The sequence below is a fragment of the Bactrocera dorsalis genome, chromosome 4 (assembly GCF_023373825.1).
Source record: "Bactrocera dorsalis isolate Fly_Bdor chromosome 4, ASM2337382v1, whole genome shotgun sequence".
NCBI classification, from domain to species: Eukaryota; Metazoa; Arthropoda; class Insecta; order Diptera; family Tephritidae; genus Bactrocera; species Bactrocera dorsalis.
The window spans coordinates 57,308,177-57,325,929 of NC_064306.1; the positions used below are offsets into that span (position 1 = coordinate 57,308,177).

At 29.7% G+C, this 17,753-nt stretch overlaps 1 protein-coding gene across 2 annotated transcripts in view; it reads left to right on the forward strand.

The window, feature by feature from the left end:
- Nucleotides 1-7,221, forward strand: part of LOC105230682 (ras-related protein Ral-a) — a 45,398-nt gene extending 38,177 nt beyond the window's left edge. The window contains exons 5-6 of one of the 2 annotated variants that reach the window (XM_049456636.1): nucleotides 1,634-1,762; nucleotides 5,483-5,612. In XM_049456636.1, the coding sequence (XP_049312593.1) occupies nucleotides 1,634-1,750 (117 nt within the window). In that variant the 3' untranslated portion in view covers nucleotides 1,751-1,762; nucleotides 5,483-5,612. Of the gene's footprint in view, nucleotides 1-1,633; nucleotides 1,763-5,482 lie in introns of both variants that reach the window. The other variant, XM_049456637.1, reaches the window with a different exon arrangement.
- The last annotated feature ends 10,532 nt before the right edge of the window (nucleotides 7,222-17,753 follow it).

Consider the following 17,753-nt stretch of genomic DNA (forward strand, 5'->3'; position numbering starts at 1 on the left):
AAATATAATTTAAACGCTCTCTTAAGTTTAAGTTAAGTTAAGTCTCATTTGCATACTTTACGGCGCTGTAGCAAAGTTTTGGTTAACATTTTCGAGGCGAATTTATTCTAATAATTTTCAACATCGAATCAATCACTCAATAATCGAAAAATATCATTTTAACTCTAACTTAACTTTTAGTTAAGGTAATTTTAACTCGCTTTAAATTTACTCTATACTCCCTTTGCATACTTTATGGCGCTGTGGCCAAATTTTGTAAGCATTTTCAATACAAAGTTCTTATTTAATCAGTTTTAACAATTCTAAAACTTCTTAAATACAATTTTAAAGCTTTTTATAAAACAAAAAGAAAGAAATAACGTGTTGCGCCTGAAACTAGGCAAAGTATACAGTTGAATGCGGTTTAAGTACTACGTTGATGTAATTGAAACATTTTTTTAGAAAAATTTTACAACTATTTAATCTTACTATCTATTAAAGAATCGAATAATAATTGTTTTATAAAAAAAATTATTAAAATAAATTAAAAATAATAATTTAAAAATATAAAAAGAAATTAAAAAAAAAAAAAAAAATTATAAACTTAAAAAAAATGACGTTGACATTTTTTTTTTAGAAAAATTTTACAACTATTTAATCTTACTATCTAAGTGGTGAGAAATAGTAAATTAAAAAAAAATTAAAAAAAAATTAAAAAAAAAAAAAAAAGGAAATTAAAATTAAAGAAAAATTAGAATAATTCTTTTTTAATTAAAAAAAAAAAAAACAATTAAAAAAATTAAAAAAAATATATAAAAATATAAAAAAAGAAAATAAAAAAATGTATAAAGTTAAAAAAAAATTAAAAAAAGTTGAAGAGTTATGCATTGTACCAAATTTTATAAAGCCACGACCAAGTATTTGAATTTTAATAATAGCCTTTTCGTTTTCCTCATTATGAATAAAGAAATAAATAGTGTGGTACTGACCCCGTAAGACTCTGAGTGCTTATAATTCTTCGAAAATTTTTAGAGTTTCTCATAAATTAATTTATAGGGCCTCTATAATAGTTTAAACAGCTATATTTTATATATGTATATTGTATATATATGTAAGTTGACAACAGATTTCCTGCAGGGCATGTAAGCAAAATCACGGTTATCACAAACACAATTTTCATTGGTTAGACTCCACCTCACTCCCCGAAAATAAGGTTGTTGGCGCGATTAAATAAAATATGTACAGACATATCCATAGAAAAAGCACACAAAAACTTTACATTTTATTCAGCAATTAAATTATATTTTTTTCTCAACTAATTTTCAAAACAGCAGCACAACGAATTGGCGCAGTATTTTTTTTAAATATTTATGTTTATTTTTTATACTTAGTTTTATTTTGCAGTAGCGTAGCAATAGTTTAGTATTTCTCTTTTATGTATATTTATATTTAGCGGTTTTTTATTGTTATTGCTGTATTTATTGCTTACTGTTAAACATTAAGCAAGTCAAAAGTAAAAAAAAAAAAATATTTAAAAAAAACGAAGAAATTGTGCCATACTCTCTTTTTCACTCTCTCATTCTCTCTCCCTCTCTCTATAAAAAAAAACGTTATTTTCTTCTCATCCACTGTGCTCTCTTTTCGTCTCATGCAGGTATTTTTTGATTTGATGCGCGAAATAAGATCCCGCAAAACCGAAGATTCGAAAGCGACTAGCGGGCGTGCTAAAGACAGATGCAAGAAGCGGAGACTTAAGTGTACACTACTTTAGGCGTATTTGTAGGTGCATAAGCAGACTCTAAGCAAATATAAGAAAACAAAAAACAAAAAGAAGAAAACAAATAAAAATATGAGAACAAAAAACACAAACAAAAACAAATACAAATGTAAAAAACAAGCGAACAAAGAATGTCAAAGGAACCCCTAACTCTACTCTACTCTACTCTCCCAACCACCAGACATCACATCGAATTAATAACCATATAACCTACATAGATGATCTGTGTATATGCAATAACAACAAAATTGCTAACCGAATTACCGAGAACCGTTTGTAGTATGTACCTTTCCTTCCGTTTGTTACAAAAAAAAAAAATTAAAATTCGTTGAAAAGTTTTAGTACTTGCATTTAGTTCTAAAAGCTCTCATACTAATTTGTTAACTCGTATTTTTTAGAAATGCTACTTAATTGCTTACTAATTTATGTTGTTAGCGGTATTTAGTTGCCTTACGAATTGGCTTTTTTTCTAACACTGAGTTGCTAAAATACAAACAAATTTTTGCTTTATTTCAGTTTTTTTTTCTTTAATGTTAGTTTAAGCTTCCCGCTCCTTGCTTACTCTGCATGCACCACTAACCTTACTAATTACAGACAATACAATACAAAACAGTGTGCAATGCGTTTTTATGAATATTGATAAATTTATACATATTTTTATTGCTTCTAAAAAGGAGTATTGCGTTCGTGGTATGTTTCAGCGGTTCCCAAACAATAGCTTGATGTTTGAAGTGTGTTTTTACACCCTGATATGTAGATGAAGTGAAATTGCCATAAAGTTTGCAATAAGTAGCAGAAAACGATGAAGATCATGACGAGCTGAGTCGATTGAGTCACGTCTGCCTGTATTTGTATAGTGAAATAGTGCCTTAGACTTTGACATATCGAACTGAAATTATGTACACATACATCTCAAGCAGCTGCTTATTTGTCGGAACCGCCGATATCGGACCACTATAGCATATAGCTGTCATACAAACCGAACTATCAAAAGCAAGTTCTGACAGGTTATCTTCACGAAATTTGACGTGGATTACTAGCCCAATCTACAATCTCTGCATTGTTGCAATTGTTGAGATCGATCCACTATAGACCTCCATACAAACTGACCTATCAAAATTCAGATCTTTGTATACCCTTTTATGCTGTGTATTATGGGGTTACATGGGTTTCCTCGGGTAAAAATAGAGTTTTTTTCAACCGTCTTTTTCTCATATAAAAGATGAAATATTTTATTAGAATTTTTTATTGTTACTTACTCGGACGAAGTAAAAAAATTAAAAAGGGGTTTTTTTACAAAAAAAAAAACTAAAATTTCGCGAAATTTTTTTATATACATAGTTGTAATCGGAAAAAAATCCTTAACCTTCGATTCTCACCAAGCTAATTAAGTCTACATTTCAAACTCGGCGTGAAACCTGGGAAAAGTTCTTTCCAGCGAGAATGCTTTTGAGGTTGGAAAAAAATCGACAGGAGCTTAATCCAGAACAAACGTTGGATTTTGTATTAATTTTCATTGATTTGAGACACCGCAGGTTTGATTGACATTATTTTGGGATACAATATTAAGGGTGATTCATTTCAAGGCACCCTACTTTTTTAAAGAAAAAATACATAAACTTAAAATTTAATGGAGAATGTCTATTATCATTCAAAAGAACATGCTTTGGCATTTCTTTTTTGAAGATTATCTCTTTCAAATGTTGGCTGTGGCTACGTCTCAGATGATTCATCCATTGAGTCCAATGACACATTCGAACATTTCGACTGGAAACTGGCGAATGACCCGTGTGATGTTTTGCTCTAAGGCCTAAATCGAAGTGGGATTGCCCGCATAGACTTTAGATTTGACATATCCCTGCATGAAAAAGTCTAAAGATGTGTTATCATATGATCTTGGCGGCCAATGGACTGGCCCAAAACGTTAAATTATCTGCTCACCAAAGTGTTCTATCCATAAATCTATTAATCGAGGCGATGCGTGGGAAGTGGCGCCGTCTTGTTGAATTTAAATGTCGCCAAGGTCACGAGCTTCAATTTCAGGAATCTCAAAAATTCGATTATCACGGCGCAATAACGGTCGCCATTATTGACGGTTACGTTCTCATCGGCATCATTTCTGTAGAAACCACAACCACACCATCCCTTGTTTTTTATTGGATGAAATGGCAGCTCTTGAATCTCTTAAGGTTGCTCTTCGTCCCAAATGCGGCAACTTTGCTTGTTTACATACTCATTGAGCCAGAACTGGGCCTCATCGCTGAATAAAATTTGTCTCGAAATGGTCGGATTTTCTTGGAACTTTACAAGAGGCCATGGAGCGAAGCGATGTCGCTGGGGAAGGTCGAGCGGCTTCAGTTCATGCACAAGCTGTCTTAGGGTGTCGACGTAAAATGCGATAAGTCGTTCCATACGTAAGTCGAAATTGCTTCGAACGGCGCCGAATCGACTCTCCACGGTCTTCGTGTACACTTTCAGCCACGGCTACTATAACTATTTTCTTCACTCCGTGCTGGATGTGGTCTATTCGGTCGAATACTATCCAATAATGAATGCTGGATCTCAAGATGGGTGATAGTGTTGCGAATAGTGCGCTCAGTAGGCCGATTATGTTGACCATAAGTTGAGCGAAGCGCGCGAAACACATTCTTTGGATATTGAAAATATTCATAATAAAAATGAACGATTTGTAAACATTGTTCAGGCGTATGTCTTTTCATGATTAAATGCCAAACAACACTGAACGAAAATAACATAACAGCTTGACACAACCCACGCGTGATATGTCAAAAAAAGGCTATTGCTATACCTCTACTTGGATCACCCGTTATTACACTAATTTCTACTTGTACCCCATTTTCTTATCTCACATTACCTAAGTCTTTAATATGCCACATCCAACTTGGTTATCAAGCCATTAAAGACCGAAGTGCTTCATGTATTGGTCGGGTTCTCTCATTTCAGCGGATAAAATATTTTTTAGGCATTTTTTATTCTATTGCAATCAATTTTTTTTGCTAAATTTATTTTTTAAATTCAGATTATGATTCGAAATTATGCTGAACCAACGAGCATAATTATTATTATGTACTACATTTAAAATATTGGCTAATTTTATTGTAAATATCTATTCTAAGTCTATACTCTAACAACTGAATAGAATTATTAACAAGCTAATATAACTAGCGGCTTCATAACTTAAACATACACCACAAAATTACATACATCTATAACACAATATATAAACACAGTTATTATCTACAAAAACAAACCTAACCTACTATATACATATATGAATACCCATACTTATATGAATATACCTACAAACAACTACAACTAACCTATTTATACCCGGTTTTTTAACCTCCTACAATTTGCTTTTTGGTATTGGGGCTAAATTTCTTGCTTCAAACAGCTTTATTTCGTTATTTAAATTTTGTGAGAATTTTCCAAATTTTGTTTTACTGTTTCTGAATGAGTTTGTTTGTATATATGAATTGTATATTATATTTATTATGTAATTTTTATTACATTTTTTATGTTTATACATTTATTTATGTTTATACATTTTTTTATGTTTGTATTATTTGTAGTTTGAGTAGCATTTCACACCTTCGACTCATGAAAACTAAACTCATATTCTTTAACGCCTTCGCTTCACAAAAAAAACAAATATTTTATGTAAAATTTTACTAAAATTCTCTTTTCTCTTCCAATCGTGTGCAGGTATTTTATGATTTAATCAGGGATATTTCTTCACGAAAGAAACAACGTCAGTCCGATGTGCGACAGCCGCCAAAAACCAAATCTCATTGCTGCCAACTGCTGTAATATTCATGAAATTTGAAAAAAATAACGAACAACAACTTCATTACAAAAACAAAAAAGAGGAATGGAATACAAAAACGCTGCAAATCTGAAACGACGCTGAGGAACAACACAAGCTGAAAATGCCGCCAATCAACAATGACAATGACGACGAATGAATAAAAACAAAAATATTATCCATTTAGATAAGGAAGAGGGAAAAACAAAAACAACATGCAAAACTGCTGTATTTTCAAGCGAAACTAAAGCAAAAATTAAAAACAGTTAAAGCAAGTTCTAAAACTGCAGCGCTAACTATGCCGCATGCAACGCTGTTATATTACAACAATTCAAACGAAAATGAAAACAGCATATACAACTCAATTTATGCGTAAATTTGTAAAAAAAATGATATTCAAAACCTATCAGCCACTTATAATTGCATGCTTACATACATACATACATAAGTTTATATAAATATAAAGCAACACCAATTGTAATATCAATCAACAACGTATTGTATTCAATAAATGAACAAAAACCAAAATATACAACAACAACAACATAAACCTTGCAGACTTTGTTAATTATATGCGAAAATTAATATTATTTATGTTTATAAAAGTTTCCATTTGTATTTGATATTCGGTTGAAAGCGTAAAATTTTATTAATGAAAGCTTATTTACAACAATATACATACATATGTATATAAATGTGCGGAATTAAATTAAGTTTTTAAACAAGTATTAATTGAAGAAAATTTATTTTTGGCATTTTTTATGTGCTAATTTTGCTAATTTCTAATTTGGCTTGTGTTTATTGTTTAAAGCAGAGCTACCGAGCAAGCTAAATACCCTTATTATGTAAGGCAACTAGTATATAGTAGTCTCAGTACTACTCACGGTTGCTGTAACATTATTTTATTTTGCAAATTACTAGTGTTCGTGGTCAAATTTTCTGAGTTAATATTTTGGCACTGTGTAAAGTAAATTTTTGTTTACGTTTGCCTTGCAGCTTTTATACTAGACTAGTCGTCACATGTTGTGTAATATGGATGTACATATATCACGTCAAAAGCGCTAAAAAGGTTGCACTTATACGCTGTATACCGTTTGGCGTAATTTTTCATGATTTTTATAAAGAATTCGATAAAATTTAGTTTTAATCATTTTTTGTTAAGAATTCACAACAATTTTTTTCAAGGTCCGACACAATATTCGTAGTATAGTTTGGGGCGTTCAACCCACTTCAATTCGTATTTTTTAATAACTTTAGCTGAAATGTTGGAATAGCATTATTTTGTGGCATAATTTTGTTCTTTTGAAATTGATTGATTTTGTCATTCCTCCCAAATACCTAATTGCTAATTTGCAAAAATATAGCATAATTTTAGGCATAAAACTTAAATGAGAATTTTAAAAAATCTTTCAAAATTATTTAAGGTTGCCTTTTGAGCAACTACTGCTAACATTTTACACAAGCGTCAATAAAAAAGTGAATAATACGTACTCAAGTGAAATTGAGAGCCAAACAAAATCAGCAAAAATTTGAAAAGTGATCTTTTGATACAGTTCATCTTGTGGAACATAATTATAATTTCAATCATAAGGGGGTATTCTGGTCTTGGTGACTCAATTTTAGACATTTTTCAAACTAAAGCGGCCCACTCACGACAAATTTGTTTGACAAATCTGTTTGAAGACGGTTGAGCACTCACGACAAACCGATTTGACAAACTTTATTTCCATTGTGTGCTTCGCGGAGTTAACATGTCTGATTATAACGCGGATGATGTAATTGCGCTACTAGTAATACACCAGTGCATGAAGCGAAAAAAGCCAAATGCAAAAAAAAAAAAAATAATGAAGAAAGAATGGATGAAAGAGTGGTTATGTGAGAGATATAACCACTCACATGTAAAACTATTAAATTCAATGGAGCTGAATTTTTCCACGACTTATCTTTTTGGCATTTATTCTTATAATTTTCACTTTTGCATTGCCATAAGGCCGGTTCATTTTTAAATAATTCAATAAACTCTTCCAAAAAATGTTTGCTCACGCTTGCCATTTTTTTATCCGCTGATGTTTACTCTGCAAAAATTTCAAGCAACTGACCAAATGTTTGCAAAACCACGCCACTCACGACAAACGAATCCACAAATCGGTTGTTAGTTTTTGAAATTTGTCGCAAACCTTCAATCCGTTTGACAACATACCCACTCACGACAAAAACCACCTCAAACTCAAACAGATTTGTCAAACAAATTTGTCGTGAGTGGGCCGCTTAAGCAAAAAAAAAAAAAAAAAAAATTTGAAACACTTACAGTTGATTTTTTTTTAAATGACTTTTATTGTCATTTAGACAATATAAAAAATAATTTGAAAAAAAAAAAACTAAAAAAAATCATCGAATTATAGATCGGTAGTGCGACATGACTTCAACTCTTATAGTGATCTGAAACAAACAAATAAAATAAAATCTGTACTCATTTTTCTACCTTTTAACATTTTTTTAAAATACTCAAATTTTCTAAAATTCGAGGCAGGCGAATATATATTTTTGAATATCTAAGCTATAAATAATTATGAAATTTTTATTTTTAGATTTTTTCTATTTTCTAAACAAGAATACTCCCTTAAACCTGTTTTTTTATATAATTTAAATTGGCTAAGGCATCCGGTCAAAATACACATTCAAGGTTACATAAATTTAATAAATCCACATAAAGCTGAAAGTTAAAAAAATAACTTACTGAAACTCCTTCAACGTTCCGTCGTGGGAAAAAAATACTCTCGATACTCTAGATCAAACGTTAAGAAAACATTGAAAAATTTGAACTATTATTTTTTTATACATACTCTGTAGATGAATTAATAAAAAGATGAATGAAACGTTCTAATGAAAATGTTTTCAAAGAAATGTTTATTTTTTTTTTGCTCTAAAGGCAAAAAATTAGTTTAGATTTGCAAGTTTTTCTTCACTTTCTTTTGTTTTCTCAAACGCTATTCTGACCCTTAACCCTACTTGGCGGCAAAGCTTGCAAAATGTTGAGCAAATCCTGAGAAAATTTTGCAATAAAATTTTTTTTAAATCTACACTAACAAAAAAGCGTTCTACATGTCACTATCGGCTATAAAACACTAAAACTCCTTTACTATATAATTATTTTTGTGAACAGTGTAAACAATAATTTTATTTGTATGCTCCAAATACAATTATTCATATAATTATAAATATGTTTTTAAGTTTAATTAAAAAAAATTGTATACACAAAAGCGTAAAGTTAAAAAAAAAACAGAAATTAAAAAAAGAGTCAAACGACAAATAACTACCAATACTTATATAAAATATATTGTGAACATACTTCAAAGTAATGCAATGCTTTAATTTGTATTTGTAAACATGAAAACATAATTTCTATTCATTTTTGTAAAATAACTATAATTTCCAAATTATTTTGTGTTGATATTATTAAGCGTATTATCAGACTTGTGAAGAGAACTGAAGGCGAAGCTGCATAGTTTTATGCACGCAGTGGCAGCGAAAATGCAAAAAACAACTACAATACACTTTACTCTTCGTTTTGTATTTGGATATGCTATTGCAAGAGCATAAGCCGTAGCGAAATTCTTATATTGTATTTATATCAAACCAAATGCACATCGTCACCTGAAATGCAAAGCAACGTACAATCAAAATTATAAAAAAAATCGAAATTGAGTTTTTTATTGCTTACGATTTACTACGTTATATTATATATGTAATATTGTAAAATTTTAAACTTTCTTTCTCAGATATAACCAATATGTAACCTATACATAACCTATACATAACCATTTTATAACCAATGTATGGACATATTATAACCAAAACTCAAATTTTATTGCAATATGAGTGCTTTTTTACTTTGTCGTTTTTTCCTCACTTGTAAACTTATAAAAAGTAAGGTTAGGTTATTTTGCATTTTAGGTGACGATATATACACATCCATATAAGAACTTCATGTATGTTTGTAAAACCGGCATGCTTGGCGGTAACCTATTTTTACCAAACCTATCTATCTATAAAAAAACCTATAAATCTTCCTATATGTATATTGTATTTAGTAGCAACAACAATAAAAACACATACACACACGCAACTCCTAAATAAATACCCAACATTATTATTATATTTATAAATATATATATACAATACATATATACGTGTGTAATTATTTGTTTATTACTCTGTAGAATTACTTATATATATATATGATGCTATTGTCGTTATGTTTAATTTGATTTTTTGTAGTTATGCGTAATTCAAAATTAAAAAAAAAGTAAAGAAAAAACTAAAAAATAACAACAACAATTATAATTGCAAACACATTCTCATACATTGTTGTAGTCTATTTCGACACATTGTGCACACACCCTCATGTCTCATATGCAAATGTTTGTTGTATATTGTTGCAAATTAAAGCTGCAGTTCAAAGTTAAAAAAAAAATACAAAAACAAAAATCAGCTGCATGCGAGCGCAGCAAGTGCGAAAAATTACAACAACAAAAAATCAAAAAGTATAAATAAAATGTTCGTTGACTTTGCAAATGTCAATAGGAATGTAAGCAAACAGAAACTTTCTTAACTAAACTAAGCCGCAAACGACGAAAAATTATACATAATTATTAAATAAAAAATAAAGTAATTTAATGATGATGAAGATGCGTAACATTCAAACAATCGCTACAAAATATACATACTTATATATAAATAAAAAAAAATGTACGAATATGCATTTGTTTTTTGTAAGAAAAATTCTTAATGAAAAATCCCAAAAATAGCTTCAATAAAAAATCAACTGAAAAATGTGTGGGGTTTTTATTTTTTATATAAAAAAGGAAGAGAAAGAAAGAAATAGTGCTCTTCACAAGCGCTTGCCTTATAGCATAAAATGGTATAACAAATCTTTAACATGATTTTGATCAGTCAGTTTGTAAGTTTACCCAGCAGCTAACGGGTGATTTTTTTGAGGTTAGGATTTTCATGCATTAGTATTTGACAGATCACGTGGGATTTCAGACATGGTGGTCAAAGAAGAGAAGAATGCTCAGCATGCCCTTTTGAACATTTCATCATGAATAGACTTACTAACGAAGTCAACCGCCTTTGCAAATCATTGAAATTTTTATTACAAAATCAGTGTTTCGGTTTCAAAATTTTTATCGACAAATTTTTGTTTCAGCGATGATGCTCGATTTCTGGTTGAATGGCTACGTAAAATAAGCAAAATTTGCCCGCATTTGGGGTGAGAGATCAACCAGAAGCCGTTCAAACTTCCCATTCATCCCGAAAATGCACTGTTTTGGTGTGGGTTTTTTGGTAGCGCTTGGTGGAAATCAGTGTGACCGTATTTTTTTTCAAAGATGCCTAGTTTTGGAGGCAACGTTTACGGTGAATGGCGATCGCTATCGTTTCGATGCTAGCAAACTTTTTTGTTTGCCAAAAAATGGTAAGAACTGAACTTGGTTGACATGTGGTTTCTCAACAAGATGGCGCTACATGCCACAAAGCTCGCGATGTCTATGGCCATTTTGAGGGAAAACTTCGGACAACCAATTTCCATTCTCAATGGCGAAATTGGAACCCGATAAGGGGGTTGTGGGCCGGCACCTAGATCATCCATTTTTAACGCCTTTAGACTATTTTTTTTGTGGGGCTACGTCCAAGTCTAAAAGTCCTAGCAGAAATAAGCCGGCAAACTATTCCTCTTTGGAAGACAACATTTCCGGAAAAATATTCGGCGCTTATTCCCGGCCGAAATGCTCGAAAAAGTTGCCCAAGAATTGGGACTTTTTCCGAATGGACCACCTAAAAGCAGCCGCGGTCAACATTTAAATTAAAATTTATCTTTCAAAAAGTATAAATTGTCATGAACCAATCTAACTGTTTCAAGATAATAGAACCGATTGAGATTTTGCCAACAATTTTTTTATGCGTTTTTTTTTTTTTTTTTTAAAAGTTATCAAGCTCTTAAAAAATCACTCTTTATATGCTGTTGTTGTTGTAGCGGCAGGAAACATTCCTGAAGTAATTTCGAGGCATGGTACCGAGTTGACAGGTTCGTTCCGGTTACTTAGGTTGCTGTTGTGGTTCGATCTAAACAATTTTTTCAGAGATTGTAATCGAGGCCAAATTTCAAATTCAAAAAAGTTTCCCATAAAAGGACTTGATTTTGATCGTTCAATTTTCAAGTTTGCACAGCAGCTATGTATATGCTATAGTGCTTCGATCTGGAAAAATTCTTCGAATATATTATCGCTGACTTGGAAAAAAATGCATGCCAAATTTCGTGAAGATATCTCGTCACATAAAAAAGTTTTCCATAGAAGTTTTTGATTTTGATCGGCTAGTTTATATGGCGGCTATATGCTAAAGTTTACAAAATTTCGGAGCGATATCTCAAAAACTGAGTGCCAAGTTGGCGTATATCATATAAACAAACATGGTTACATCGACTCCGCTCGTTATGCTGATCATGTATCGGGTTTTTTTCATAGGGACGCAACAATGACATATTTTTTCCCGCTCTTTTTTACATTTCTCTTCAGTAAGGTTTGCCATTTCATCATGGATAGATATGCGATCTAACAAACGACAAGTACAAAATGTTCCCGTGCCATTGAGACAAAGAAGTGCCCGTGGTGTCTATAGTATTGCTGCCGCTAATGCATCAATTGAGGAAGACCCAAATCAGTCTCTCACACGTCGTTCTCAAGTTTTGAGTATCTCTGTGATGTTGTTTGCTAATTTTGCGAAAAGATCTTGGCCTACATCCTTACAACATCAAATTGACGCAAGAACTGAAACCGCTTGACCACCAGAATCGTGGTATGTTCGTGAATTGGGCTAAGCAACAATCTGAAAATGATCAGAGTTTTCGTCAAAAAGCAAAATATGCGTTACTGGTCAGAAAACAATCCACACGTACTCCATGAGTCACTATTACATCCCGAAAAATTATGCTTTGGTGCGGCTTATCCGTGCAGTATCTTCTATAACTAAAGACGTTGTACATATATACCATAAATCCACTCATCACGAAGTTGATGAGAAGAGAAGGCATATGAACAAAAGCCTGGCCCCGGAACTTCAAACAATGTAAGCGACTACAAAACAAATAAGTATCTATCACATGTATGCTTATTATTTTTTTTCTTAAAATAATTATTAAATACTACTTTTTCTTACAGCAAAAATGTAAACATTCGCAAGGGCACAAAGTAAATATATGCAAATACTGGAGGTGAAATAGTACGAATATTTGCTGCAGCGTTTTCATAAACATTTCATACCAATGCTTAATCCAATTTTCCAAATATTTGTCATAAACTTCAGTAGTTTTAGGTTTTTCGATTTCGAATCAATTTTGGAACGCAATTATCTAAATTTTTGGTCAGCTCGACGTCATATTTATAAATTTATGTCTTGTCACCAGTAATGGTGCGTTTGATAAATGCGAGGTCTCCGGCTACTTTGTAAAATATCTCTTTTGCTAAACATTTGACGTTGATTTTGATAAATTATTGTTATCTTTTGATAGGTGACACGCTTCATAACCAAATTGTGTTTTCCTAAAATGTTATTCAAGGAGACTGAGCGATTTTCGCTGGATATAAAAATATGGCAAGGAATTATATTCATTAAGCCAAGTCTTGTACATAAAATTAACAATGTCGGAAATACGATTATTTTGAAATTGTAGTCGATCTTCTATGACCTTATTGCTAAGCCAAATATCACCCAAAAATAGTTTTCCCATATCAACAGTCCCTGAAGGAGCTTAAGGCGATATACTGGAATAGAAATTTGAAAAGATCAAATTTAATTTTATGTACTGCCATATTGCAGATATTCGAAAATATATCCATAAAATAGCTTTTCTAAATTCCAGAGACGAGGTTTGTACAAAAATCGCGAATTTTTGAATTTTTTTCCGCCGGACCTTACGTGGTAATTCACTTTTCCAGATTGGTGTTGTTTGTCGTTCTGTGTGGGTACACTCATATCCCTTACTTATACTAGTAAGGTCGGCCCTTTTGAATGCTTAGGAAGTTTTTGACATCCTTATTTCTTAGACGCCTTTTGGTTTGTTTTTGATTTGGGCCAAAATTTCCCACTTTTGACTAAAAACAGTGTCGTGTTTACATTGCTTAGGAGATGTTGACCTTAGTCTAATCAATTTGAGCGAATATTGCCCCAACCACCGTATTCCTCAGGCTTGGCTCCCTGTGACTTTCTTTGTTCCCAAAACTGAAGAGGCCCTTGAAAGGACGACGCTATACTGCGATTGAATAGATAAAAACTGCATCGAAAGAGGAGCTAAATAATATAACAAAAAATGATTTTTTTAACTGCTTTGAGGATTGGAAAAAGTTGCCGGGGGTTTTAACTTTGATGTGGATAAAATACATATTCATGAATAAGATATAAAAAATAACCTCTTACATGTTTAGATAGTTGAAGTCGTTTTTGTATCGTAGCAGCTTAAGAGATCGGTCTCAGTGTGAAATTTTCGAAGAAAAAAGATTTTTTTGTTGACTTATCGTATAGTATATGTACTGTAATAAACATTCTCTCAAATTTTAGAATCGAAATTCAAATTATAGAGTGGGCGTTTTTCAAAACGGTTTCTATTCTCAAAAGGAGTTTTGAAGATATCTAGTTCCCATTTGGAGAGAATAATTTTAACGTCATTCTCTATTGCGCTATGGAAGCTTTTTTTTTTGGAATATTCCTATTTTTTTCTACGAAAAACTGAAAAAAAAATTCGATACTTTTTGCTTAAACCGCCGCCAGTTTGTCAAATTTCCAAAAAAAAAAGACACTCCATAGCGTGATAGCGATCAATATCACCTTGAATTAGATCTCCAGGAATTTTTTCTTGCAGAAACATTGTAGTTGGACATGACGTGCTCTCTTGCTGAGTTCAGCAATCATAGAAACCACTATCAGGCAATTGAAAATAGTCATAAGCAACCAGAAGCCATCGATTTCGATATAGAATCTTTATCTCAATTTCTACCACTATCGGTTTCAAGTTAATACTTCAAATAAAGCCAAAAAACAAAAGTCATGTCTCAACTAAATTGCTCCGAATAATTAAATTTATCTCCCTTCACTCAATTCAACTTGAGCTACAATTACAACCCACACATCCCAGCTTAACCCAGTGTTATAAATAAATAAGTCATTTTCTTTTATAATATTTTTATTTGAAAATTTTTATTTCAATTTTAAATTTCATTTCACTTACAAATAATTATTATCATTAGCATTAAATGTAATTTATTCACTATTGTGTTTATTGTATGCATTCATGTACATATGTATGTATGCAACATAGATGCATGTATTGTAATGAGTTTTATACGTCACAATGATTTATATACATACACATGTTTTTGTAGACATATGTATAGCTAACATACATACATGCTAAATAAATGGTATGTGTGTATATATGTATAAACTTTTATTATCATAATCGCCAACTTTTTTTTACACTATTTTTTAATTTTTTATTTTCTCTTTACAATAATGAAGTTAAAATATTTTTATTGTTACATATTTTTTACAACATTTGTGTACGAAATTTACAAATATTTTATGGCTTTCACAACTTAAATATTATATTTTTGGAAAATTTTTGAAAAAAATTTGTGTAGAGTTTTTGAAATTTGTAAAGTTTATATATTTAGGTGTGTTGTTAAAAAAATTGAAACATTTTTGTATTTGAAAAAATAAATTATAAAATGTTTTTAAAAGAAAAATTGTTATCAATTGAGTCACATTGAACAGCTAGCAGCAGCAGGGTTGAATTTTTTGTTAATAATGCCAAGTTATTATTTTTGTTGGATTTTTTTTTTTGTTTTGAAATTAATTTTCAATGCTTTTGTGGTTTTTGTACCACTGCTGCAACTTTTTCAATATATTTTGTCAATAAATATTGTATTTTTATTAAATTTCGATTTACTTGCTTTTGTTTAAGTAGTTTGTAAAGATTTTTAGCTCTTCTTCCGGATAGGCACTATTTTCTTCAATCAACAACTTCATAGTTTCGCTCGTTTTGTCGTGTTTTAATCGATTTCATAAGGTTTAGGGTTTCGCAAATGTCAAAAAGCGATTTTTTAATTTCAAAAAAACTGATTATTAGCGATTTGAAACAAAAAAATGTTACGGGTTTCCGAGCTTTTTATTGTTAATTTAGAAAAAATATTTATTTTAGTTTCAAAAAATGTTTTAGTTTAAAAAAATATATTATTTAACAAAAATGTAGTTTAGTTTAAAAAAATATGTGGTTTAGTTTCAAAAAAAATAGTTTAGCTAAAAAAATTTGTTTAGTTTCAAAAAAAGTTTTTAGTTGAAAAAATGTTCTTCTGTCTCTCTGAAATATTTTTTTACATAAAATTGAAATATTTTACTTTAAAAAATGTTCTTCTGTCTCTTTCTGAAAAATTTTCAACACCAAAATTGTTTTAAAAAAAAGTATTTTCTCAATATTTAAACTCAAAACCAACTCGAATCGAAGCCGTTGCACTGGTATCAAATTCTTTTTTTATTTAATCTTTTTTCAAACAAATTTTCGTAAATAATTTTTATTTTTTATTGTACCCATACAAACGTTTCGCTTGCTTATTGTTTAATTATTGTTTAAATATTGTGTTAATATATTGTTTTTTATTTGTTGCTTCAATTATTTATTTATTTTAAATTTAAACTATTTGCTTTATCACTTATTTTTATTGTTGTTATTGTATGTGTATTTTTTGTTGTTGTATGTTAATTTTGTTATTTTTTTTTTGAATTTCTTTTATGGTTTACAATAAATTTTTTGTTGCTGTTATATAAATATATTTTATGGTACTGAAATTGCTGCTCGATAATATACAAAAACAATTTTTTAAGCATGTTTAAGACTGAGAATATGTTTTATTAAGTATTTATTTATTAAACACATATGGCAATATGTTCTATTGAATTTTACGCGTCGAAATATTAAAAAATATAAATTTTATGTCAAGAAACTATTTTTTTTTTTAAGTTCAGTTTTGCAACTTTTTCTGTAATTTTTTGTGCATAAACTTATTTTAACAAATATTTTAAATTGCAAATTTTTGAACATTTTGGAATTTTTTGGGTAACATTTTTTTTAATATTTCAATAAATAATTTCCTTTTAGGTTTAAAATATGCAAACAATTTTTATTTTGAATATTTGCGGTTTTAAATGCGCTCAAAATATACAAAAAACCAATTTAAAAATATCATATGAATTTAAATTTAGTAAAATTTGCAAGAAAATTAAATATATCTGTTTATTGTTAATATTATTTTTTTATTTTTTTATTGTTTTGCTTTTATTGCTGTCGAAAAGAAATTGGCGTAAATAATATTTTTCAATAATTTTTGTATTATGCTCACACATTTTTGTAATTACTTTTTATAAAAGTTATATAACGCTTGCTTGTTAAAAAGCTTATTATGTTTAAGCAATAAAATTTTTTAAACAAAAAAAAATTATTTAAAGAAATAAAATTATAATAAATGTTTTTTATATATTAATTTGAAAATCTTAGAAAGTAATAAAATGTTTTTTGAAATAGGATGTTTTTATAAAAACAAAAAAATATTTTGAAATTTTTTTAAAAAATATTATTTGAAATGGAAAATTTTTATAAAAAAAAATTGAAATTTTTTTCTAATATATCGGAATTTTCAATTAATTATTGAGTCGAAAATTTCAAAATAAAATTTAAAAATGTTTTGTTGTGCTTCTTTCAATTTCGAAATTTTCGTTGGAATCGAAAATTATTATACTCTGTTATAATAAGTTAATATTGAATTTTTTGAGACATTTTCACTTAATTATTGGATTTAAAAAATGCTATTTTTATTTCAAATTTTTTGTAGAATAGTAAAAAAAAATATTTTGAAATTTTCGTCTCACGTATAACGTTTAAATTCTATCTCGAAACAATTTATAGAATAGAAACATAGCATATTCTTTTAGACATATTAGAAATTATTTGTGTTCAAAACTTTTTTTTCCAATTTTCGGATTTTTCACTTTTATTTTGAAACTATCGACTCACGGTAAAAAATTTCAAAATAAATTTTTTAAACTAACTATTTATTTTTATAATAA